Genomic DNA, 23,110 nt, shown 5'->3' with positions numbered 1-23,110 from the left:
CTTCTCATTCAAGCAAGACTTCCTGTGACCTCACAGGGGGTCACGGCTCCCACCGGGCCTCAGCAGGGCCTCGGGGAGGGGGAGGGCACAAGCATCTCTCTAGAGGCGGTTATTGTTTATTAAAGCTCTTTGTTTATCCAAAAGACAGAGGAGGGCCGGCGCCGCGGCTCACTAGGCTAATCCTCCGCCTGCGGCGCCGGCACACCGGGTTCTAGTCCCGGTCAGGGCGCTGGATTCTGTCCCGGTCGCCCCTCTTCCAGGCCAGCTCTCTGCTGTGGCCCGGGAGTGCAGTGGAGGATGGCCCAAGTGCTTGGGCCCTGCACCCCATGGGAGACCAGGAGAAGCACCTGGCTCCTGCCTGCCGATCCGCGCGGTGCGCCGGCCGTAGTGCACCGGCCGCGGCAGCCATTTGGGGGTGAACCAATGGACAAGGAAGACCTTTCTCTCTGTCTCTCTCTCTCACTATCCACTCTGCCTGTCCAAAAAATAAATAAATAAAATAAAAACAAAAGGCAGAGGGGAGGGGGAGAGAGAGGGAGAGAGAGGGAGAGAGATCTATCCGCTCCCCAAGTGCCTACAACAGCCAGGTCCAGACCAAGCTGAAGTCAGCAGCCGGAAATTCCATCCGGTGTCCCCCGTGGGTGCAGGGGCCCAAGCTCTTGGGCCATCCTCCGCTGCTTTCCCAAGCACATTAGCAGGGAGTTGGATCGGAAGTGGAGCAGCCGGGGCTAGAACCGGTGCTCATACAGGATGTCAGCACTGCAGGTGGAGGATTAACCTACTGTGCCACAGCCCCGGACCAAAGATGGTTATTTTTTAAACAGAATGAATGAGCGCGGGGATTGGCCCGGGACCAGGAGCCACTTCCTGGGTGTGCCGAGCAGGCGGCCTTGGCTGGGCGTGGCTGGCTCCAGCCCCTCGACTGTGGCCTTGATCTGCGGGCAGAGCTCTGGGCTGCTGAGAGCTGGGTCTGGGGGCAGGAGAGTCGAGTCAGAGCAGGGAGATTTGTGTCCATGTGTGTGCCCGCTGGGGAGGGGCCTGAACCCACAAACACGCGTGTGCCCGGCCGGGGAGGGGCCTGAACCCACAAACACGTGTGTGCCCGGCCGGGGAGGGGCCTGAACCCACAAACACGTGTGTGCCCGGCCGGGGAGGGGCCTGAACCCACAAACACGTGTGTGCCCGGCCGGGGAGGGGCCTGAACCCACAAACACGCGTGTGCCCAGCCGGGGAGGGGCGCTCGTGGCCGTCCAGATCCTGAGGCTGATGAGGTCAGAGCGGGGAGATCTGAGACCTGGAAAAACCGGGCCTTGCAGCCGTTCTGAGCAAGGGGAAACACAGCGAGTTAAACGGCGGAGGAGGAGAGCCGCGCGTGCCGACGGCGCGAGCCGTGCGTGCTGACGGCGTCTTCAGACTCAGAACGCCCCCAACGTCTGCCAGTGGCTGGGAGCCCCTGCAGGCGGGGGGGGGGGGGCACTCCCCAGGCAGGGGGGGCACTCCCCAGGCGGGGGGGGGGGCACTCCCAGGAGCAGTCATCCTCTCCAAATGCTTCTCCTGCCACCTCCCTGGGGGGCGCTGCCTGGCCTCCAGCCCTGAGCCCATGGCGCGAACAGGCGTCTGCCGAGTCTGTAGCCCACTCCCCCAGGCCACCAAACCAAACACACACGGCACAAACCCTGTGCCCGGAAAGGTCACCTGGCCGGCTCCAGGCAGCAGGGGGTCAACTCCGACCCCCAGGGAAACAGCTGAGGCCCCAGATCAGCGCCGTGCCCCCACCCGACGTACGGGAGAGCCGTGGCCCCAGAACAGCCAGAGCGAGGACCTCAGAGCCGGAACCCCTCGGGTCCCTGTCTCGTGGTCCTCGTTCGGACGCCCTTGTCTGCAGGTTTAGTACAACGGCCGGCCTGATGCCCCCTGGCCACGCCTCTCATGGCCTGCACAGAGGAGGTTCCCCACCCTGGTCCTCATCTGAGTGACAGGCCCCCTCAAAACATGGGGCCCCCCTAAAAACACAGGGCCCCCCGAGGGAATACAGCACCCAGTCACTGCCAGGATGAGAAGGCGTGGCCTTGCTGCCCGGGCAGGGAAGAGCTGATACACCGGTCGTCTCTGGGTCCCCCAAGAGCCGGGCCAGTCGAGGGCCTTGGTGGCGTGCAGCCTGATTCTCAGCTCAGCCCCCAAGGCTGCCTGCTGGCTTCTAGGACCCCTCACAGGAAGCAGCACGGCACACACCGTCACCCCCCCGCCCCCCCCGCCCATGTGGTCGCTGGATGGCCACATTCACATAGCACGGATGCCACGGAAACAGCCACCAAGCAGCAGGCCGCCCACGGTCAGCACGGGCACAGCTGTTTCTGAATATTTCCCACATGAGGTTGGTGAACTCCAGGAATAAGAAGCAGGTTGGGCTGCCGTCTGCAGAGCCAGCATCCCATACGGGCACTGGTGCAAGCCCCGGCTGTTCCACTTCTGATCCCGCTCCCTGCTAATGTGCCTTGGAAAGCAGTGGAGGATGGCCCGAGTGCCTGGACCCCTGCACCTGTGCGGGAGACCGGATGAAGCTCCTGGCTCCTGGCTTCAGCCTGGCCCAGTCCCAACCATTGCAGTCCCTCGGAGAGTGAACCAGTGGATGCAAGACTTCTCTTTCTGTGTCTCTCCTCTCTCTGTAACTCTGCCATTCAAATAAACAAACAAACCTTGAAAAAATTCTATTAAAAAAAAAAAAAGAACCAGGGCAGAGGGCCAACTACACGCAGGCGGGCACGTCTCTCTGGGCACCGTGCCCAGGACGGCACCCCCACAGCCACAGAGCCCAGCTCAGCCAGCTCTGGGCAGTGACTGGAGCTGAGGGTCCTCGCTGGGGACCACTACACCGCCCACACGCCAGCTGCCGGGGCAGGCTCACAGGGGCCAGCCGCCGGGGGAGTGTGGGGTGGTCTCTGGCCCTGAGCACCCACCAAACCCAAGGGCCACACCACGGGTTACCTGTGCCAGGACCCCAGTCTCTGGGGACACCCGGCACGACCAAGCATGAGACGCCGACCACGGCGGCCAGGCGAGGCCCAGCGCCCTCCAAGCCAGCAGGCACCCTGCGCCCCACCAGCAGCCTCCCCACGCAGCCCCAGCCAGGCTGAGCTAGGAGGCCACTCACAGAAAGCAGGTCACGGTCACTGCCCAGGGATCTGGAGACCAAGACGCCGGAGCCTCCATCACAGATCAGGGGTCCAGCAGAGGCCCCACAGGGCTGGCGCTTGGCGTCGCGGGTAAAGCTGCTGCCTGCAACACCGGCATCCCGTAAGGGCACCGGTTCGAATCCTGACTGCTCTGCTTCCAACCCAGCTCCCTGCTAATGACTTGGGAAAGCAGCTGAAGACGGCCCTCGCGCTTGGGCTCCTGCACCCACGTGGGAGACCTGCTTCAGCCCGGCCCAGCCCTGGCCATTGTGGCCATCCGGGAAATGACGCAGAGGATGGACGCTCTCTCTCTCTCTCTCTCTCTCTCTTCTCTCTTAAAGAAATAAAGACACTTCTCGGAGCCTTGGGGTGGAGGGGGGGAAGGCACCGTGGCCTCAGTGCCACAGGCCAGGCCAGCCCCCCGGCCAGCCCCCACTCCCCAAGTGCTGGCCCAGGGGTCTCCACCCTCCGGGGGTGGCTGAGGCCTCGCGGTCACGCCCGGGGAGCCCCAGGCCCACACGGGGCCATGTCCAGCAGTAGCCTTCCTTCCGGCGCCCACACCCAGAAACGCGCCTCCTGGTTCCGCCTCCCTGGAGGGCAGCGGGGAGAGTGCGTTTTCTAGGTTCTGGAAAACACCATGGAGGGTGACCTCCTGAACTAACCCTGACAAAGACCCCAGGCTCCACCCCAGGCTCCCTGCTGCCCCGCACCAGCCCACGGCCGTCGGAGCTACCAGATTTTATGTCCAGCAACCCAGACGGAGGCTGGGCCGAAGGTGGCCACCCCTCTCACATGCTGACCGTCTCTGGCAGACTCTGGGTGGGCCCAGGGTCGGCGCTCCGGCCACAACCCACGGCCAGCAGCCCCAAAGGCTTGAAGTTCAAGACCAGTTCCCGGGGCAGGGACAACCGCCCAGACCAGTGCCCCGGCCCCAAAATGCGTCCTGGCGAGGCTGGGAAGGTGCGGCCCCGGCTGCTTCCCACGGCCCTGCGACCCTGGGGACTCGGGCTTCTCTCGCCTCCTCTCTCTGCACTGTGGTGTGGCGGCGTCACAGCTCACATTAGACCCAGGCTGCTGTGCAACCACCGTCCGCTCCGGAACCTTCTCCTCCAGGCAGAAGCTCCGGCCCCGCTCACTTCCTGTCTCTGTGCGGGCGGCTCCTGCAGGGACCCCCGTCAGGGCAGGTGGAGACACAGTTATCTTAAGGAATGGCTACTGTCAGCAGCCAAACTTTTTAACCCTTGCTAAAATTATTTTAATATTTACTTTTAGCAGGGGTCTTATACCTGTCTCTGTGCGGGCGGCTCCTGCAGGGACCCCCGTCAGGGTGGGGTCTCAGGGTCTGTGCTCCCCTGCTTGGCTCACTTCGTCTAGCTCAGAGCCCCCAGGGTCCCCCCTGTCGCCGCCTGTCTGCGGATTTCCTCCCCGGGTGAGAGGCTGGGCGAGTGCCCGCCGCCTGGCCGGGCCACACGTGTCTGTCCCCACGTCTGTCAGTGGACACGGCTCGGCATGGTGAATGACGCCACTACACGCACAGGTGTGCTGCCCCCAAGTCCCCATTTCCGATTCTCTCCATGCCATCTCTTTATCCCTAACTTCCAAATGGACACGGACCGTTCATAGAATAATGTTTGCTTTTAAAGATTTATTTTATTTGAAAGGCAGAGCTAGAGAGAGAGAGAGATTCCACCTGCTGGTTCACTCCCCAGATGGCCACAGTGGCCAGAGCTGGACCAGGCCAAGCCAGGAGTCTGGAACTCCATCCAGGTCTCCCACGTGGATGCCGGGGGCCCAAGCACTTGGGTCATCTTCTACTGCTTTCCCGGGCCATAGCAGGTATCGGAAGTGGAGCAGCCGGGACTCAAACCAGCGCCCATATGGGATGCCTTGTCCCAGGCCACAGCGCCGGCCCCCACAGTGAATTCCAGACAAAGGCGCCCTGGAGGCTCGGCTGGCCTGGCTTAGGGTCCATTTGTCCAGGCGGAGCAGCAAAGGCCAGGGGCAGGTGTCCGCTGCACCCCGCTGACCACCGTGCCCGCGGCCTGGCTGAGCTCCGGGGAGGCGGGGCTGGGCCAGGTCCCGAGCCCAGGCGAGGATGGCCCACAGCGAGGGCTCTGCCTGCGCCGGGCCCCAGAGAGCCGCGCAGAATCGGCGGGGGAGGCGCGGGGCGCGCCGGCGGGAGAAGCCCGCCACCTGCTGGGCCGCCGGCCGCCCGCCCGCTCGCTCGGCCGGAGCCGCCCCTCCCCGGGAGCGCGCGTGCAAGCCCCGCGTCCGCGCCCCCCGCAGCCGGGCCCGCCCCGCCCGCGAGCTCCCCTCCCAGAAAGCGCGCCTTCCCGAGCACCGCGCGGGGTCCCCGGCGGCTCGCCGAGCTGCCCCTTCCCGCTCCGTGTCCGGCCGGCGTGGCGCGGGAGCTGGACGCCCCGGACCCCGCGCGGCGCGGCGTGGGTGCCCCGGCGGGGCGGGAGCCGCACCCACGCCGCGCCGCGGTCACTCGACACCCGGGCCAGCAGCCTGCCAGGCTGCGCTCCCAAAATAAGCTTCCCAGTGTGTAAATATTTACAGAAGGCCGGTCCTGGTGCCCTCCCCGGGACAGGCCACGGTGGCCGCCCGCCCCTCCCTCTCCTCCCTGCTCCCGGGATCACGGGGCGGCCATGGGCGCCTGCCTTCCAGAACATTCTGGCACTGCTCACGCTGCAGCCCCACCCCCACCCCGGGGTTGTCCCCTCTCTCCGTAGGGTCTGCACCCCGTCCTGGAGACCAGGGGACAAGTTTGCACAGTGGTGTGTGCCCCCTCCCCAGCACCCATTCTTCAGCCCCTGGGACCCCAGCCCAGGGTGAACCGTGCAGGTAGGGTCCAGGCCACACAGTGGGAGTCCAGGGGACCTGGCCGAGCAGGGGCTCCGATGCCTTCCTGGGGTTGCTTCTATGGGAGCTCCTGGCACGCACCCAGACCAGGAGAGGAGACACAGAGGCCATGAAGGGGGTGGGGCCCCTGCACACCACCAGGGTCACTGCCTGCACTTGGATGGGTGCCGCCACACACCCGGCCGCTGTCGGGAAAGGAGACCCCAGAGCAGACGTGTGGAGGGCCCTTGGTGGAGGTGGCCCCCCTGCTCACCCTGCAGGAAGGGCGGGAAGGGACACAGACCCGGCTTCGGGGCAGGAGCCAGGCACCCCGGTCCCCCAACTTCCACGGAGATTTCATCAGTGTTGGGCTGCTGCAATGCAGCCCCGCGGGTCCCCTGAGGCACAGCCCCAGCTCCCAGCCCGGGAGGCGCTGCCACGTCGCTGCCCCCGGGGCGCCGGTGACCTCAGCTCACATCTCTCGGATGTGAGCTCACGTGGGAGCCCGGGGCCCCTGCCAAGGCTGCTGATGCAAGGCTCCCCACTCCCCAGGGCGGCTCCCTCCATTCAGCTCAGGCCCCGGATAGTGCCCGCCGTCCCCCTGGCAACGGCCGGGTTGCATCAGGGACCCCAGGGGGCTGTCGCGGTTTTGCCTTCCTGGCCTCTTCTGCCAAGGGAGCCCCAGTCCCCGGGGGGGGGGGGGGGGCTTGTCCCGAGGCTGAGCCTCCTCCTGCAGCCAGCAAGGAGGTGGATTCAGAACCCGCTCCCTTGGGTGCCAGCGACTTCCGGAACCCGGCTCAGAGCTGGGGGGGTCAGGGCTGCAGACCCCTTTGGGGGGGCAGTGGAGTCCTCACCCACTGCCTCCTAGCAGCCTCCCCACCACGAAGAACCAAGGACAGGGAGAGCCAGCGACCAGGCCTGGCCAGGGAACCTTTTAAAAACCTGGATGCGCCTCCCCCCCCTGCCCCCCCGTAGAAATGCCGGCCAGTGCAGCCGGCCAGAGCCCCACACACGTGGCCAGACCAGGCGAACTGCACTCCAGCGACAAAGCTCACATGGCTCCCAGCTCCGTGGACAGGCAGAACGTAAGACCTCTGTCATTGGTGAGCGACGGTGGGGTCACGTTTCGGATGCACCGGGCAATCTTTTAAGTTAATTCTACCTGCTGCTCCATGCTCCGGAAGCTGTAGCTCTTGGGCAACATTAGCTCCTGCTGATTTTGGATGAAAGTGCACGGCAGCTCCAGGAAGGGGGGGCAGCCGGTTCGAGGCCCGGCTGCTCCACTTCCCATCCAGCTCCCTGCTAACACACCGGAGAAAGCAGTGGAGGATGGGCCAGGTGCCTGGACCCCTGCACCTGTGTGGGAGACCTGGCGGAAGCGCCTGCCTCCTGGCTTCGGCCTGGCCCAGACCTGGCTGTTGCAGCCATTTGGGGAATGAACCAGCAGGTAGAAGATCTCTCTCTCTCTCTCTCTCTCTCTCTCCCTCTTGAATAAATAAATAAATCTTTAGGGAAAAAAATAAGCTGAACCTCAGCCCAAACTTCACACCTTGTGCCAAAATTCACCCCAAACAGTTCATGCCCCAATCGTCAGCCATAAAACTTTGCAGCGTTTAGGAAGACCCCGGGAGGGCGTCTCTGGGACCTCAGACTAGACCGGGAATTCTTGACTCAACACCAGAAGCATCACCCACAAAAGGAACAAAATTCGCGACAGTTCAGCTGTCACATTTTGTGAAACGACAGCCGCACGCCTGGGGAGACACTCGCAAACCCCAGGTTGGACAAAGACAGGGTCTCTGGGGTATTCTGGAACACATCTGGGTCCCTGGAATCTTCTAGAACACTCAACTGCAAACACCAGTGCTGATTAGATTTCTGCATAAAGAGACTGGGCTGGGGCTGGCGCTGTGGCGTAGTAGGTAAAGCCTACAGTGCCAGCACCCCATATGAGCGCTGGTTCGAGTCCCAGCTGCTCCACCACTTCCAATCCAGCTCCCTGCTATGGCCTGGGAAAGCAGTAGAAGATGGCCCAAGTCCTTGGGCCCTGCACCCACATGGGAGACCTGGAAGAAGCTCCTGGCTCCTGGCTTCAGCCTGGCCCAGTCCCAACCATTGCAGCCATTTGGGGAGTGAACCAGTGGATGGAAGACCTCTCTCTCTCTCTCTCTCTCTCTCTTTCTCTCTCTCTCTCTCTCTCGCTGCCTTGCCTCTCTGTAACTCTGCCTTTCAAATAAATAAATCTTAAAAAACAATAAGAATTGTGTGTGTGTGTGAGTGTGTGAGAGAGGGAGAGGGAGAGGGAGAGAGAGAGAGGACTAACAGATGCAGGAAGACACCCGTCATGGTGGCCACCAGCAAAATGCAAATAAAAACCACAATGAGGCGTCTGTCCCTGCACAGAGATTGCGCAGCACACGCCGCCGGTGCGGGTGTGGGGAAAGTGGGACACACGGGAGTCGCCAGCAGGAACATGAAACGGGGCAGCCCCTCCTGGAAACAGCTGGGCAATTTCTGTTCACACCAAACACGCAACCAAGCACCCTGGGATCAGGCCGCCAGGACGGAGGCTTTGCCCCAGGGAAGTGAGAACTTGGGTGTAGGCAAAAACCAGGACACGACAGCTCATCGCCTCATCCAAGCCGGAGCCGCCGAGGAGAGCCCTCGACAAGCAGGCGTCTGTCTCCCCGCCTCGCGGCACCGGGGACCCGCAAGCCGGCGTCAATGGCCATACCGTGCACGACTCCATGTGTGTGCAATTCTTCCCCAGGGCCACTGCTGCTGACCCACAGAGGCAGAGAAACAAACTGGGCACAGGGGGAGAATCCCATGGGCGGCCGGTCACCCCCCATGTGCGAGCAACGGTCCCCTGCCGGGCCAACGCCAGGAGCTGGGAACTCCGCCCAGGTCTGCTAACGGGTGGCAGAGACCCAGCCACTGAGCCATTGCCGCTGCCTCCCAGGGAGCCCGGGAGCAGAGCTGGGACCGAAACCCCGGCACTCAGACCTGAGATGCGGGCGTCTTAACGTTAGGCCAAAGGCCTGGCCCTGGAGTTCTTCCAGGCAGAAGTCAGGGGTCGAGGGTCGGGACGGGATTGACTAGTGGGGGTCGCACGAGGGAGTGGCGGGGTGTACAGGAAGTGGCCGGAGAGCTCCTGGCACCTGCTGAGGCCCTGGGCTGTGCCCACCTCGGACAGCAGCTGAGACGGAGCCACAGGTCTGGGCGAGCTGCTGCCACGGGACGGGGTGCTCTTCTTGTGGTTTCTGGGACTGCGTGGGTGGCACATGGTGCAGCTGGGGGCTGAGTCCGGTGCTGACCGCAACCAAAAGGAGGCGGGTACTTCACGACGGGTGAAAATACATGAGGTTCAAATTCCAACGTCAAAGCTGCTTTTTTTTTTTTTTTTTTTTTTTAGTATTCCAAAAGTTATTGAGGGGGCCGGCACCGTGCCGTATCAGGCAAAGCCGCCACCTGCAGTGCCGGTATCCCATACGGGCACTGGGTTAAGCCCCAGCTGCTCCACTTCCAATCCAGCTCCCTGCTAACGCGCCTGGGAAAAGCAGTAGAAAACCCAAGTGCTTGGGCCCTGCACCCACGTGGGAGACCCAGCTGAAGCTTTGGGGGGGACAGGAAGGGGCCGCCTGTGGACCCCTGCAGGGACCACGGCCCTGTAGACGTCATGATGGAGAATCGGCCTCTGGCTGTGAGCCGCCCAGCTTGCCTGGGGCCCTCTGAGCCCACAGCTTCCGTCACCATGGGAATGGCTGGGTGCACCCACTGCCCCCAAGCCCTCTGAGCAGCACCATCTCCAGGACAAGGCTGGGGCACAGAGGGAGGAGCACCCTGGCGAGGCGCACCCTCGACCCCGGGCAGGGGAGCCAACCGGAGCTGCACGTCCCGGGGCCGGGCACTGAATTCCCTGGCGGCCTCTCTGAACTCCAGGAGCAGCGGTGGCCGGGAGGGGTCTCCCCCCTCAGAGCAGGGTGCACCGGGCAGGCTTCCGGGGCTGGCAGCAGGGCTCCTGGGGGATAGCCGGTGACGGCCACCTGGCCACGGCCAGGCCGGGGGAGGTGGAGGCACTGCCAAGTGTGAGGGAAGCCGCCAGGCGACCAGAGCAGCTTGCAGGGCGTCGGCGACACAGCGCTGGGAAGGAAGAAACCTCAGCTCCGGGTTCCAGCACAGACCAACCCAAACAGCAGATCTCAGAGGCTGCCGGCTGCCAGGCCGCGCCGGGGGCCCTGAGCACGGCTTGGGGCGCCTGGGCTGGCCCCGGACGGAGCTCAGGAACAGTCCTGGACTCGGGGCGAGTGGGGTGGGGGCACACAGCCCCTCGCGGCTCCCGGCCAGTCCATCTCCGGCCACTTCCAAGGTCTCTGCTCCCCACACCTGCCTGCCCAGCCCCACCCCTCCCCGGTCCACGCTCCTGCTAGGTGGCCTCTTAGGACCCCTCACGGACCCACCCCGGCTCCGCCACCCCCTCCACCAGGAGCTCTGGCCCCTGGGCCGCCCACGTGCCTGACTCCCCTGGCCGGCCCCTCCCTCTTGGTGCCCCCACCCCTCATCGTCACAGGTCCTTCAAGTCCCCTCCCCAGCCACCTGCTGAGCAGGGACAGAGGGACACGCAGGGGCCATGAGCACCCCCTTGGTCTGTTCACACCACTGGACGGCCTCACCGTGGTCTGGGAGAAGCCCCCATCCCCACCCCCAGCCGCCTGTGGATGGCCCGGAGGGGCTGGCCAGGAAAAGCACCCACGGGTGCAGGACTCTGGCCCCTGTGCCCCTCAAGGCTGCAGCCTGGCCACGATGCTTCCAGGAAATGCAGGAATCCCGATGATTCTAGATTCTTCTAGATCCTTCTCAGAGGCCAGATTCCTCCAAGAGCCCCGGTCTCTTCTCTGTCCCCTGGACGTCTGGGCAAGGGCAGGGCAGTGGGGTTGAGCGATGCGCCATTGATAATTCAGCCACTGCCGCTGATGGGCCGTCGATCTGCATCTTTTCCTCCCACAGCCAAAAGCACAGATGACCCCGTCCATTTCGGCCTCACATCCCCGGGGTGGGCGGGACCTGAAGGAGGGCGGAGGCCAGGCCAGGCCTGGGGGCTCCACTGTCAGCTGGCACGGTGGCCACTGTGGTTCTGCCTGTGGCTTCACAGTGACCAAGACCCTCCTGCCCCAGTTGGAGTGGCCACCCGGGGGGGGGGGAGGGCAGCTCTGAGCACGGCCCCAGAGGAGGAGGCCTCCTCACCGCTGGCCGGCTGAAGTCCCCAGTGGGCAGGGCGCAGCAGGAGGCAGGCGGCCTCTGGTCAGACGCCGAGGGCCCCTGTGCTGTGCCAGCCTCACCTGGCCCTGGGAGCAGAGGGCACAGCAGCCCGGACACCGCGGCAAGAGCCACAGCCGGGGCGCAGCCGTCTGCCCACCATGCTGCCCCAGCGCCCTCTTCCACCGGAGCCAGCACCCTGGGCACGCACGCCCTGGTGAGACGAGGCTCCAGCCGGAGCGGACCAGGCCAGCTGTGGGGACTGACGGGGAGACCTTGGCCTTGGCCTCGCGGGAGGGCCTCGGCAGCCAGCTGGCCCCGGGCTCGGGACCTCTCTCAAGCGAGTATGCAGGTGGCCGGTGAGCGAGCAAGGCTCTGCTTCTGCCAATGGGTTCTCACCGCGAGGCGAGCAGAACCTCAGGATACGTGGTTGGAAGTTGGAGGACACTAAGGAACGTGCTGGGCTGTGGGGCTCACCTTCTCCTCCACCAGCGGCGCCGGCCCACCTCCCATCACTGGCTCCACCGGCGGCACCAGCCCACCCCCCATCACTGGCTCCACCAGCGGCGCCGGCCCACCTCCCATCACTGGCTCCACCGGCGGCGCTGGCCCACCTCCCATCACTGGCTCCACCGGCGGCACCAGCCCTCCCCCCATCACTGGCTCCACCAGCGGCACCGGCCCACCCCCCCATCACTGGCTCCACCGGCGGCACCGGCCCACCCCCATCACTGGCTCCATCGGCGGCACCGGCCCACCCCCCATCACTGGCTCCACCGGCGGCACCGGCCCACCCCCCATCACTGGCTCCACCGGCGGCACCGGCCCACCTCCCATCACTGGCTCCACCGGCGGCACCGGCCCACCCCTTATCACTGGCTCCACCGGCGGCACCGGCCCACCCCCATCACTGGCTGCCCACACAGGAACCTACGCTGGCTTTGCCTCCGGGTTTGCAGTTTGGCAGCACAAGGCTGTGTGGGCCCAGGGGCCTGGCGTCCAGGATGTGGCTGGCCAGGAAGCAGACAGGCGGTGCAACCTTCTTGTCCACAGCCTCTCCTGGTGACGCCGGCACGACTCGATCGAGGAGCGCAGCCCCAAAACCGAGGCGATGCAGTCACTCATCACTCCAGCCTCTGCCTGGAAGCCCCTGGCCCTCAGCCCAGGACCCTGCAAACCACGCCTTTGGCAGGGGGAGGGGCACCCAGTCAAAAATCCAAACCATTGAGATTCACAGGGGACTTTGAACGTTTGTAAAAAAATGTTGATATTGGTAGGAAAAAATTAGCTCACATGTTGTTTATCATGCACCCCCATATTTTGCACCCCTGTTTTGCAGGCCCCATGAGATCATCACAGACTTGGTTATTCAGATGCACCTGTTACACGGCCAGTAGCTGGGAGATGCACGTGGCCCCGGGCAGGTGGGTCTAGGATCAGTAGCGGGGAGATGCACGTGGCCCCAGGCAGGTGGGTCTAGGATCAGTAGCGGGGAGATGCACGTGGCCCCGGGCAGGTGGGTCTAGGATCAGTAGCGGGGAGATGCACGTGGCCCCGGGCAGGTGGGTCTAGGATCAGTAGCGGGGAGATGCACGTGGCCCCGGGCAGGTGGGTCTAGGATCAGTAGCGGGGAGATGCACGTGGCCCTGGGAAGCCTGGGTCTAGGATCAGTAGCGGGGAGATGCACGTGGCCCCGGGCAGGTGGGTCTAGGATCAGTAGCGGGGAGATGCACGTGGCCCCGGGCAGGTGGGTCTAGGATCAGTAGCGGGGAGATGCACGTGGCCCTGGGAAGCCTGGGTCTAGGATCAGTAGCGGGGAGATGCACGTGGCCCCGGGCAGGTGGGTCTAGGATCAGTAGCGGGGAGATGCACGTGGCCCCGGGCAGGTGGGTCTAGGATCAGTAGCAGGGAGATGCACGTGGCCCCGGGCAGGTGGGTCTAGGATCAGTAGCGGGGAGATGCACGTGGCCCCGGGCAGGTGGGTCTAGGATCAGTAGCGGGGAGATGCACGTGGCCCCGGGCAGGTGGGTCTAGGATCAGTAGCGGGGAGATGCACGTGGCCCTGGGAAGCCTGGGTCTAGGATCAGTAGCGGGGAGATGCACGTGGCCCCGGGCAGGTGGGTCTAGGATCAGTAGCGGGGAGATGCACGTGGCCCCGGGCAGGTGGGTCTAGGATCAGTAGCGGGGAGATGCACGTGGCCCCGGGCAGGTGGGTCTAGGATCAGTAGCGGGGAGATGCACGTGGCCCTGGGCAGCCTGGGTCTAGGATCAGTAGCGGGGAGATGCACGTGGCCCCAGGCAGGTGGGTCTAGGATCAGTAGCGGGGAGATGCACGTGGCCCCGGGCAGGTGGGTCTAGGATCAGTAGCGGGGAGATGCACGTGGCCCCGGGCAGGTGGGTCTAGGATCAGTAGCGGGGAGATGCACGTGGCCCCGGGCAGGTGGGTCTAGGATCAGTAGCGGGGAGATGCACGTGGCCCCGGGCAGGTGGGTCTAGGATCAGTAGCGGGAGATGCACGTGGCCCTGGGCAGGTGGGTCTAGGATCTAGCTGTGTGTCTCACGGTATACAATGTCGTAACTGTTTATGTTACTAAGACAAAGGGAGCGCCTGTCCACTGGTTCACGCCCCAAATGCCCCAACAGCTGGGGCGGGGCCGAAGCTGGGAACGCCACCTGGGTCCCCCACGGGGTGGCAGGGACCCCCCCCCCGGGGCGTGCATTAGCAGGAGGCAGGGGGCAGGCACAGGACGAAGCAGCTGCCTGTGGAGGGGAGCCAGGGGTCCCCGCAGCTGGGACCTGAGACCCTGAGTCTACAGCTCCGTGTCCCTCCGGCAGAGGCCAGGGCTCTGGACCTCTGAGGGGTCACAGGTCACTTCCCTTTGGGAAGTCTGGAAAGTGTGCACCCGGAGCCCACCCACACGCAGTGGGGGTAAGATTCCAGGGGCTCGCGGGTGGCAGAAGCCCCTGATCGGGCCGGGGGAGCCCCAGGCGCTGCCTCCCTCTCCGTTGTGGTTTATTGCTTTTGCCCCCTAGGCCGCTGTCTGTTTCTCTCTTCTCTCCGCTCAGGATGACGTCCAATGGCTGAGAGCAGGAGCCGAGTTCCAGCTCTGGGACCAGGCCACCCACACACGGGGGCCCTGACACCCCAGGACCAAGCCTGCTGGGAAAAGTCCAGGATCAGGGTGGGGGGTGCAGCGGGGGGTGGGGAAGGAGGTTTGGGTCCACGCATTGAGTGAGCAGTGACAGCTCCTTCCCGGAGCAGACCCTCAGTGCTGCCTTGGGCAGGGAGGTCCCGGCTGTGGCTGCTGGGGGGTGGGGGGAACGGCAGGGGGCCCCACCTTCTCGGAACTAGGTCTCGCCCTTGCATATACTGCACAGGAGCGACAAAGGGACAGGGCTACACTTTTCAGCATTCAGGTGACAAAATCTTTGGGGGACAGTCATTTCTGGGGGATGGGGGCTGCTCTTCCAGCCCACCCAGCCCCAGCCAGCCACCCAGCCTGCACATGTAGTTCTCCAGTTCTGCCACTAGAGGGGACCCGTGAGCCAGCCTCCCTGCCCTCCCCACGGGGGACAGGATTCTCACCTAGGCTAAGCATCTGTGCTCTCAGGGGCCTGGTGGGCCTCGCCCCTGACACCCTCCCTGGCCCAGTGCACGAGGACCTCCCTCCACACTTCTCACCCTGGGGAGCTCCTAATAGGCCGATGCCCGGGGCCCACCCACCATCTCCTGTTAACGGTTCTGGGCACCTGCTCTCTGGCTTCGTAGCCCAGGGCTTCCAGTTCCCAGTTGTGCCAAAGGTGAGGAAGGAGCAGGCAGCACTGACATTGCTTCTGGGGTCTGGGTGCAGCGGGATGGGTGGGACCTAGACCCCAGCCTGGGCACTAAGCGCAAAGGAAATGCCAGGGCCCACCTGGCCTCTCTGCAAACCCAGGTCTGCCTTCTCCCGAGAGCACCAGGGCAGCCTGTGGTGCACAACGGGGCTGCAGCTGGAGCCAGGGTGCCTCGTGCCACGCCTCTCACCGCCGTCTGCGAGACCAGCTCCACAGAGATGCCCACGCTGCCCCTCGGCTGACGGCGGCCACCAGGAGGGCAGTAGTATTACCCGCCTTTGCTCGTGAGCAGGAACGGGGGCAGGTGACACCACCCAGGGCCAGGGAAGGAGGCTCCCAGGCCAGGCTGGAGACCCCAGAGCTCCGGACCAGGGGTGGGGCCAGGATTTGAAGATCTGTGCATTCCACAGCTTGTCTCCGCTGCCGCTGCCCAGACGGGCGTGCACCTGCACCTCACAGGGGGCAGAGGGCCCGGGGAGAGGACACAGAGGCAGCACCCACACAAGCTGGCCGCGTAGGAGAGGAGGTGGCGGGGCAGCTCTGCCCGTCCCTGGGACACAGTGGCCCAGCAGAGAGTCGGCTCTGGAAGCACTGGGTGCGCCCGGGCACCGGGTGGTCTTTGAGCCCCCAGTGACTCCCACACCCACCGGGGCAGGGAAAGGGAGCCAAGTGTGCACTGTCACGGACACTGCCACGGGAGACCGGGGACCGCCCTGTGGTTCAGCCGTTAGGCCGGCATCCCATGGGGCTCTGGTTCAAGTCCAGGCTGCTCCACTTCTGATCCAGCTCCCTGCTAGTACACCTGGGAAAGCAGTAGAAGATGGCCCAAGTGCTTGGGGCCCTGCACCCACGTGGGAGACCTGGAAGAAGCTCCTGTCTCCTGGCTTCGGATCAGCTCAGCTCCAGCCATTGCAGCCATTTGGGGAGTGAACCTGTGGATGGAAGACCTCTCTCTCTCTCTCTCTCTCTCTCTCTCTCTCTCTCCTCTGTGTAACTCTGCCTTTCAGATAAATAAATAAACCTTTAAAAATTAATAATATATGAGGCTCCAAGAAGGAGAAGTTCCCCAGGCTCCCGCCGTTCTGTGGTGCCAGGAAAGCAGCAGCACCCAACTCGAGTTCCCAAAGCTGAGCCCCGGTGAGCCCTGCCCGCTGGGCAGAGGGCAGGACCGGAGGGGCCCTGGCTCTAACCCTGCCTTGGAAGTCCTGGCCCTGACCACAGACCACGCCGGCCCACCCCGGAGCAGAGTGGAATGGTGCGGGCCCCGCCCCCTCTCCCAGCACCACGGGGAGCTCCGACGGCACCCGGCCAGCGGCACACGGGCAGGGCCAGCATTTTAGCCCCAGCCTGGTTCCCGGTCTCAAACCCACACAGCTCAGCGAACCCCATGGGGACCTGGGGCCCCCGGTGCAGGCGACCGCCCCGCTCATCTGCACTCCCCAGCACCGGGGCCAGTGCCAGCAGCTCACCCTTGGCTTCCAGGGCCACAGCTCACGGAGGGGCAGACAGCAGGGCAGCGGCTGTCCCCAGGCCCCTTCTCCTGCAGCCTCCTCCTGCCATCCACAGCCCTCGGCCCTGGCCCGGCTCCCACGGGGCCCGGAGGCCGTCTGAGCTGCAGCCCTGCTCGATGTAGACCGCGGTGCTCATGGGTACTGGCAGGGGAGCAGCAGGCCACTTCCTCCCTCTGAGATTCCCTCTCCCCCTGGACCCAAAGGATCCTGGTGAGCCTGTCCCCGGGGCTGGTTGAAAGCCCAGAGATGCGCAAACTAAGCAGACCTCAGGGGTTGGCCCCCAGCTCAGGCCTGGCACCCCCACGGGGCTCAGGGGTCAGCCCTGTGCTGACCGACTGGACCCCGCCACCTGCCACCATCGCCCTGAGCACCAGTAGGTGGGGGCCGTGATGGGGCACCGGCGCCCCCACCAGGGCCCCCAGAGCTGTCAGCCCTGCCGGCAGCCAGGCCTCTGGTCGCCTGCGGTGTGTACAGAGGCCTGCGACTTTCGCTCTGGGGCTGCCTGCCCCCCTCCAGGCACAGAAAGGCTCACGCCCCGGGGGTTCCAGCAGCAGGGTCTGGGGCCTGGAGGGCGGCAGGCAGGGCAAGGCCAGCCCCAGGTCAGCCCTGCAGGTCTCAGGTGCCCCAGCCCCTCCAGTCTGTGGGCAATGAGCTGGAGGGATGGAGACGCCTGGGGGCTTGGCCGCTCAGACCAGGCAGGGGCTGTGCAGTCCCAGGCGAGGCCACTGGAGGGAGGGCAGGGACAACACGGAGACCCGGGGTGCTCGCTCCCCAGCCTCCTAGGCCGAGGGAAGCCACCGGGGAACAGGTGCTGCCAGCCCTGCGCGGACAGGCGCAGCCGCTCCCAAGCCAGTGCCTCCACCAGGCCCAGGGTCCTACCTGTTGCCACTCTCCAGGAACACGGAGCTGCTGCTCTCGGCCAGGGCCGCGCTGATGGGCGAGAGGCAGAAGGGCGAGGAGAAGGCGTCGGAGTCCGAGTCGAAGGAGCTGTCCCTGCTCACGCCGTCGGCCGACAGCTCCAGGGAGCCCTCCTCCTCCCCCGGCTCAGTACCTGCCGAGGAGGTGCCGGCATCGCCGAGGGCCGGCTGCCGGGCCGGGAGGGCTCCGTCCACCCCGGGGCCCGGGGCCCCGCTCGGCTCTTCCTCGGCAGAGGAGCCGACGTGTACGGCGTCGGCCGGCCCCTGGCCCTCCGCTAGGATGTCCTCGTCTTTGAGCACCGGGGTGGGGGAGGCCTGGTGGGGGGCCCCCGAGCCCGGGGCGCGCCGGCCCAGGGGATGCGGCGCCTTGCGCACTGGGGAGCTGTCGGGCGTGATGTACCGCAGGGCCTCCTCGTCCTGCCTCTGGATGCGGGAGTTGGGGACCCAGGCCAGGATGAGGGTGGCGCCCAGCATCTCGTCCTTCTCCAGGTACAAGCACAGGTAACCTGCGGGGAGCCAGCGGGACAGGTGGGTCAGGGAGGCTGTCGGAGGGCCCTTGGCTGTGCACCGTGCAAACCCCCTAGTCTTCAGACAAGAGCCGCCCCCCCACCCCCCGGGGGACACGGCTGAGCTTGGTGTGGACCTGAGCTCCAGGCGCGTTCCACACCCCTCCCGCCACGGCAGATCGGGAGCGCTGGTCCCCTGGTGGTGGCCTGCCCGGCATTTTCCTGAGCTGGGGCGCTATGGCTCCGCCCCTCCCCGCCCATTGTCCACCCCCGGTGCTTGCCCAGGGGTGCAGGGACCCCAGCCTCACAGGCCCAGGTGGGGGATGAAGGCCACAGCAGAGTGAACCTGCAGGGCGGGGCCCTGTGTTTCTTGCTGGACAAAGGGGCCGCCGCTGATGGGGACGGAGGAGAGCGGGGGTGAGGGCAGCGTCTCTCACTGGGCCGTCCCAGGCCTCCCGGACAGCAACTGCCCCCTAAGTACCCATGAGGGCTCAGGCCCCACCGGACTCTCCTCGCGCCCCTCCCGTTTCTCAGAGCAGTGTCACTCGGCCCCCAGGCTTACCTGGGTGGTGCTCCCCCAGCCCCGGCAGCCCCTCAGGTGGGTGCACACAGACATTGTTCTTGGAGTAGATGATCTCGCCGTCCAGGACGGCAGGGGAGCCGCCGGCGCCCGGCGCCAGGGTCAGGAGGTCGGAGGCCCGGCGCAGGAGGCGGCCCAGAGACATGGCCGGGCAGGTGTTTCCATCCTCTCGGGCTGCAGCCCGGGCGGGGCGTGTCCAGACCTGCCTGCGGGGAAAGAGCGGCCACTGAGCCACAGCCACGCCCAGGGCTGCGTCCTCCCGTGGCCATGGCTCGGCCCCTGCGTGGGGGCAGTCCTGCCTGTGGGAGACCTGCACTGGGTTCTGGGCTCCTGGCTTTGTCAATCTCTCTCTCTCTCTGCCTTTCAAAGAACATAAATCAGTAAGTTAAATAATAAATTACTGGGTCAGCTCTGTGGCATAGCAGGTAAAGCTGCTGTCTGCAGTGCCGGCATCCAACCCAGCTCTGCTGTGGTCTGGGAAGGCAGTGGAAGATGGACCAAGTGCTTGGGCCCCTACACCCACGTGGGAGACCTGGATGGAGTTCCAGGCTCCGGGCTTCAGCCTGGCCCAGCCCCAGCCATTGTGGCCATTTGGGGAGTGAACCAGCGGATGGAAAACTTCTCTCTCTCCCCCTCTCTCTTTCTCTCTGTAACCCTGCCCCTCAAATAAAATAAATACATCTTTAGAAAACGTGCACAGATTGCTCCAGGCCGAGTCCACGGGATCTAAGCAGCGCGGTGACTCAGGCCCCTGTGTTTCATTCTTGAAGGCGCCGCGTGCGTGTTAGGTTCTCATCACAACAGAGGCCACTCAGGCGCACGCGCTCGCTGGCTGGGCTCAGCCGCTGCACAGCGCATGCAGACGCCCCGACGCCGTGTTGCACACAATCGCACCCACAGCTCCACCTGTCAGTTGTTTCAAAATGCCGCATGCTAAAAATGGCTCCGTTTTCACAGCGGAGGGCTCAGGCCATGCGACACCGCTCCCCGGACTGTCTGCGTTTTCTATATTTCTCCAAAGCCCGCAGCGAGGGACAGCGCTCCCTACCAAGCGCCTTCAGCTCCACACCGGCAGTCCCAGCTGCGCGGGCCACGCCCAGGCAGGAAGCAGGGTCGGCCTCAGCGGGGACCTCGGTGGCCCCATCTTCAGCTGCACCTGTCCCTGCTCTGGCCCACGCACGGTCCCCAGGCCCCCATCCCCGCGGGCCTGTGCCCACAGCACAGAGCGGGGCTCCCTCCTGCATGGTGCCGTGAACCGCCCATCCCCCTGTGCCAGCGTCACCTCCGATCACCTGCCTGGGGCTGGGGCTGGGGCTCCGCTCACATCTCGCCTCCTCAGCTGAGCCCCCTCCTCCGACCTCGCCTCCCACATCGGGGCCCCCCCAGAGCCCCAGTCCACGTGGATCTCCCCAGCTGGCCGCTCTGAGGCCTCCTCCCGAGCCCACAGAACCCAGGCTACACTGATGCCGGGGTGCGCGGCGCACGCCTGCTGGGCAGCGGCCAGGGGCTGTGGCTGTGGGACGGTCGGCACGCCTGCTGGGCAGTGGCCGGGGGCGTGGCTGTGGGACGGTCGGCCCTATTTACCCGACTCCCAACTGCACAGACTCTGCACAAATTACCCAGAAACCCTGCTGCTGCTGTCTTCTCCCAGCCACTGAAAAACACAGACTCCACCCCGAGCCCCACGGGATGTGTGGAGCAGCTGGGGCCTTGGAGGGCGGACCCTGGCTCATCCAGGCCACCGTCAGGACCCCTGACTCCCGAGTGGTCCCCTCCACCTTCCCAATCACCTCCCCCAACCTCCCAGGACCGCCTCTGGCCAGTCCTGGTGGAGGGGCAGGGTCACTCGTGCTGCAGGACCAGGCACCGAGTCACACGGTCACTTCCGGGCTTCGAACAGGATCTGGCTCCCTAAGTCCCAAAGCCGCAGCCGGACGGTGCTGCCCGACAGCTGGAGGCTTGATCCAGTTAGGGGGTCTGGGAGGGGTCTCGGGGGAAGTCCCGAGGTCACTTGGGGAGTACCCTGGGAGAGGGCTGACCGTACATGCCAAGGGGGGCGTGGTTGACCTCTGCTTCCCGCCTCCACGGCCCTCTGCCCCTGCCCCAGACGCCCGCCAGTGAGGACCTGCAGATCCTGGACCAGGCCCTCCCGGCTCCCTTGGGAGCTTTTCTCCAGGGTATCCCAGAGAGACTCAACCAAGTTATCCCACGGCGCCCACACACCGAAAACCCCACCCTTGCCCGCTGTCACCTGGGACGCCACACCCTGAGCCCGCCATGCTTCTGCGCTCAGGGAGGTTTCTGGAATTCAAGCATTCCAAGGTCAAAGGTCAGTCAAACAGCAGTGGGAGGAGCCCCTTCTCAGCCCGGCCACGCTGTGAGCCACAGACAACCTGACGTTTCCTGGCAGCCACATCAAAGTGGCAGAGAGCGGGGCCGGCGCTGCGGCACAGCGGGTGAAGCCTCTGCCTATGGTGCCGGCATCCCACATGGGCGCCGGTTCAAGTCCCGGCTGCTCCACTTCCCGTCCAGCTCCCTGGGAATCAGCAGAGGACGGCCCGGCCCTTGGGCCTCTGCACTCGTGAGAGACCCCGAAGCAGCTCCCGGCTTTGGCCTGGCCCAGCCCTGGCCTTTGGGCCAGTCGGGGAGTGACCCAGAGGATGGAAGACCCCCCCGTCTCTCCTCCTTTCTCTGTAACTCCGTCTCTCCTCCTTTCTCTGTAACTCTGTCTTTCAAATAAAACTTAAAAAAAAAAAAAAAAATAAGGCAGCAAAAAGAAGCAAGTGAAATCGACTTTAATTGTGTTTTCTTGATCCAGTCTACCCAAAACACGATCGCGTCAACGCGTAACCATGACGGAAAGATGGCAACAGAGAAATTTTACTCCTCTGACGTCTGGTGCCTGTCGTATCTGACCTGCCACGCCCCAGGTGCTCTGTGGCGGCCGTGGCCGTGGCCTGGCCTCGCGCTGTCACTCACTGTCAGCCCCAGGCTTCACTGCTCCCCAAAATCAAAGCCTCCTGGGGGCGGGCGTCTGGAAGATTCCAGAATACAGGTGTTCTCCAGCCTCTCCCACGACCCCCTGGGCTCGGCGTGCACATCCCTGGTGTGGCTCCAGCACCCAGCGCCAGAGCACGGAAAGGCCCAAAACACGGGACTTTCGCGCTCCTCCCCCACCCCGCCACCTGCATGCATAAGGACACACACCCCCCCGGAATGTTCTGGAAAAACCAGGCTGCTTTTGGGTACACAGGGCCATGTCTGTTAAACATTACCCCGGACTGTTTGCTTTCTGGAAATGAATTCTTGTTTTAAACGTGGCCTCCCTCACCCCAGAGGAGCTGGTCCCAGGCGCTGGACGTGGAGTCGGGTCGGACAGGGAGGCACGAGCACCGTAAACTACAGGTCCGGAAACTGTGTCTCCTGCCACCCACTGCGCCCTGCGAGAACAGGAGGCTAAGACCCGCCCCCTGGAGTGACATCACACCCGTTCTCACTGCGATCCCACACGCGTGCTCGCAGCCGAGGCCCTAACCCCGCGGCCTCTCCACACGTGACCGTGGTTGGAGACAGCGAAGTGTCCGGAAAGGGCACACCATGGAAACAGCACACGCGTGTCAACTTTTTTTGAACCAAACCAGCTTGTGCGTGTGAGATTTATCTTCACCTTGTTTGAAAGGCAGGGAGACAGAGGGGGGCCATCTCTCACCCCTGCTTCACCCCGCAAATGTCAGCAGCAGCAGGGCTGCGCCGGGCCGGAGCCAGGAGCCAGGAGCTCCACCCCGGTCTCCCCCGTGGGTGCAGGGGCCCAAGCACCTGGGCCGTCGCCGGCTGCCTCCCGGGTGCAAGAGCCGAGAGCTGGCTCGGAGGTGGAGCAGCCGGGACACCGCGCCACCAGGAGGGCGCGCCCAGCCCCCAGCACTGCACCAAATGCGCACGCCCACACGCCTCTCTCGCTCCGGTTTTTCCTCAGACTTTCCCAAGTTGAAACCGGCCACGGCCAGGGCGCCAGGACAGGGCCTGGGAGAGACCCTGCCCTCCTCCAGCCCCGCAGGCACCAACCCTGCCCACACCTGGTCCTGGACTGGGGCCGCCCGGTCCGTGCCCCAGGGCCTCACACCTGCCGCCTCTGGGCCTCACGTGGGTCCTCTCAGCGGTTCCCTGCCTGTGTCCCCGGCCCCACGGGCAGCACCGTTATGCGCACAGCTGCCTCATCTTCCCAGCTGAGCACCTGCTGACCCAGAGGAGGCGGGGACAGATGAGCCCCGAGGAGCACCTCGGGACCCGGCCTCGCCATGGACAGCACGGACACAGCAAAGCCCAGGAGGCCACCAGTGCCAAGGACACAGCACCTCCCGGCCAGGGGCTCTGGGCGTCAGCCAGAGCTACATGCGCCGCGTGCACACACCTCACACATGCAACACGCATGTGCACATACCATATGCACACAGCACGCGTGCATGCAACATACAAACACAGGCATCCACAC

At 64.9% G+C, this 23,110-nt stretch overlaps 1 protein-coding gene across 4 annotated transcripts in view; it reads right to left on the bottom strand.

The window, feature by feature from the left end:
* Window positions 1-23,110, bottom strand: part of TBC1D16 (TBC1 domain family member 16) — a 56,736-nt gene that overhangs the window by 27,098 nt on the left and 6,528 nt on the right. For 3 of the 4 annotated variants that reach the window (XM_062215898.1, XM_062215900.1, XM_062215901.1), the window contains exons 2-3: window positions 18,604-18,827; window positions 17,498-18,041 (exon numbers count right to left, since the gene is read on the bottom strand). In XM_062215898.1, coding sequence (XP_062071882.1) covers window positions 17,498-18,041; window positions 18,604-18,766 — 707 coding nt within the window. In that variant the 5' untranslated portion in view covers window positions 18,767-18,827. The remainder of the gene's footprint in view (window positions 1-17,497; window positions 18,042-18,603; window positions 18,828-23,110) is intronic. The other variant, XM_062215899.1, reaches the window with a different exon arrangement.

Source organism: Lepus europaeus, chromosome 18 (genome assembly GCF_033115175.1).
Source record: "Lepus europaeus isolate LE1 chromosome 18, mLepTim1.pri, whole genome shotgun sequence".
NCBI classification, from domain to species: domain Eukaryota; kingdom Metazoa; phylum Chordata; class Mammalia; order Lagomorpha; family Leporidae; genus Lepus; species Lepus europaeus.
Note: the sequence above shows the minus strand (reverse complement) of the source record. Positions and strands in the feature narration are given on the sequence as shown.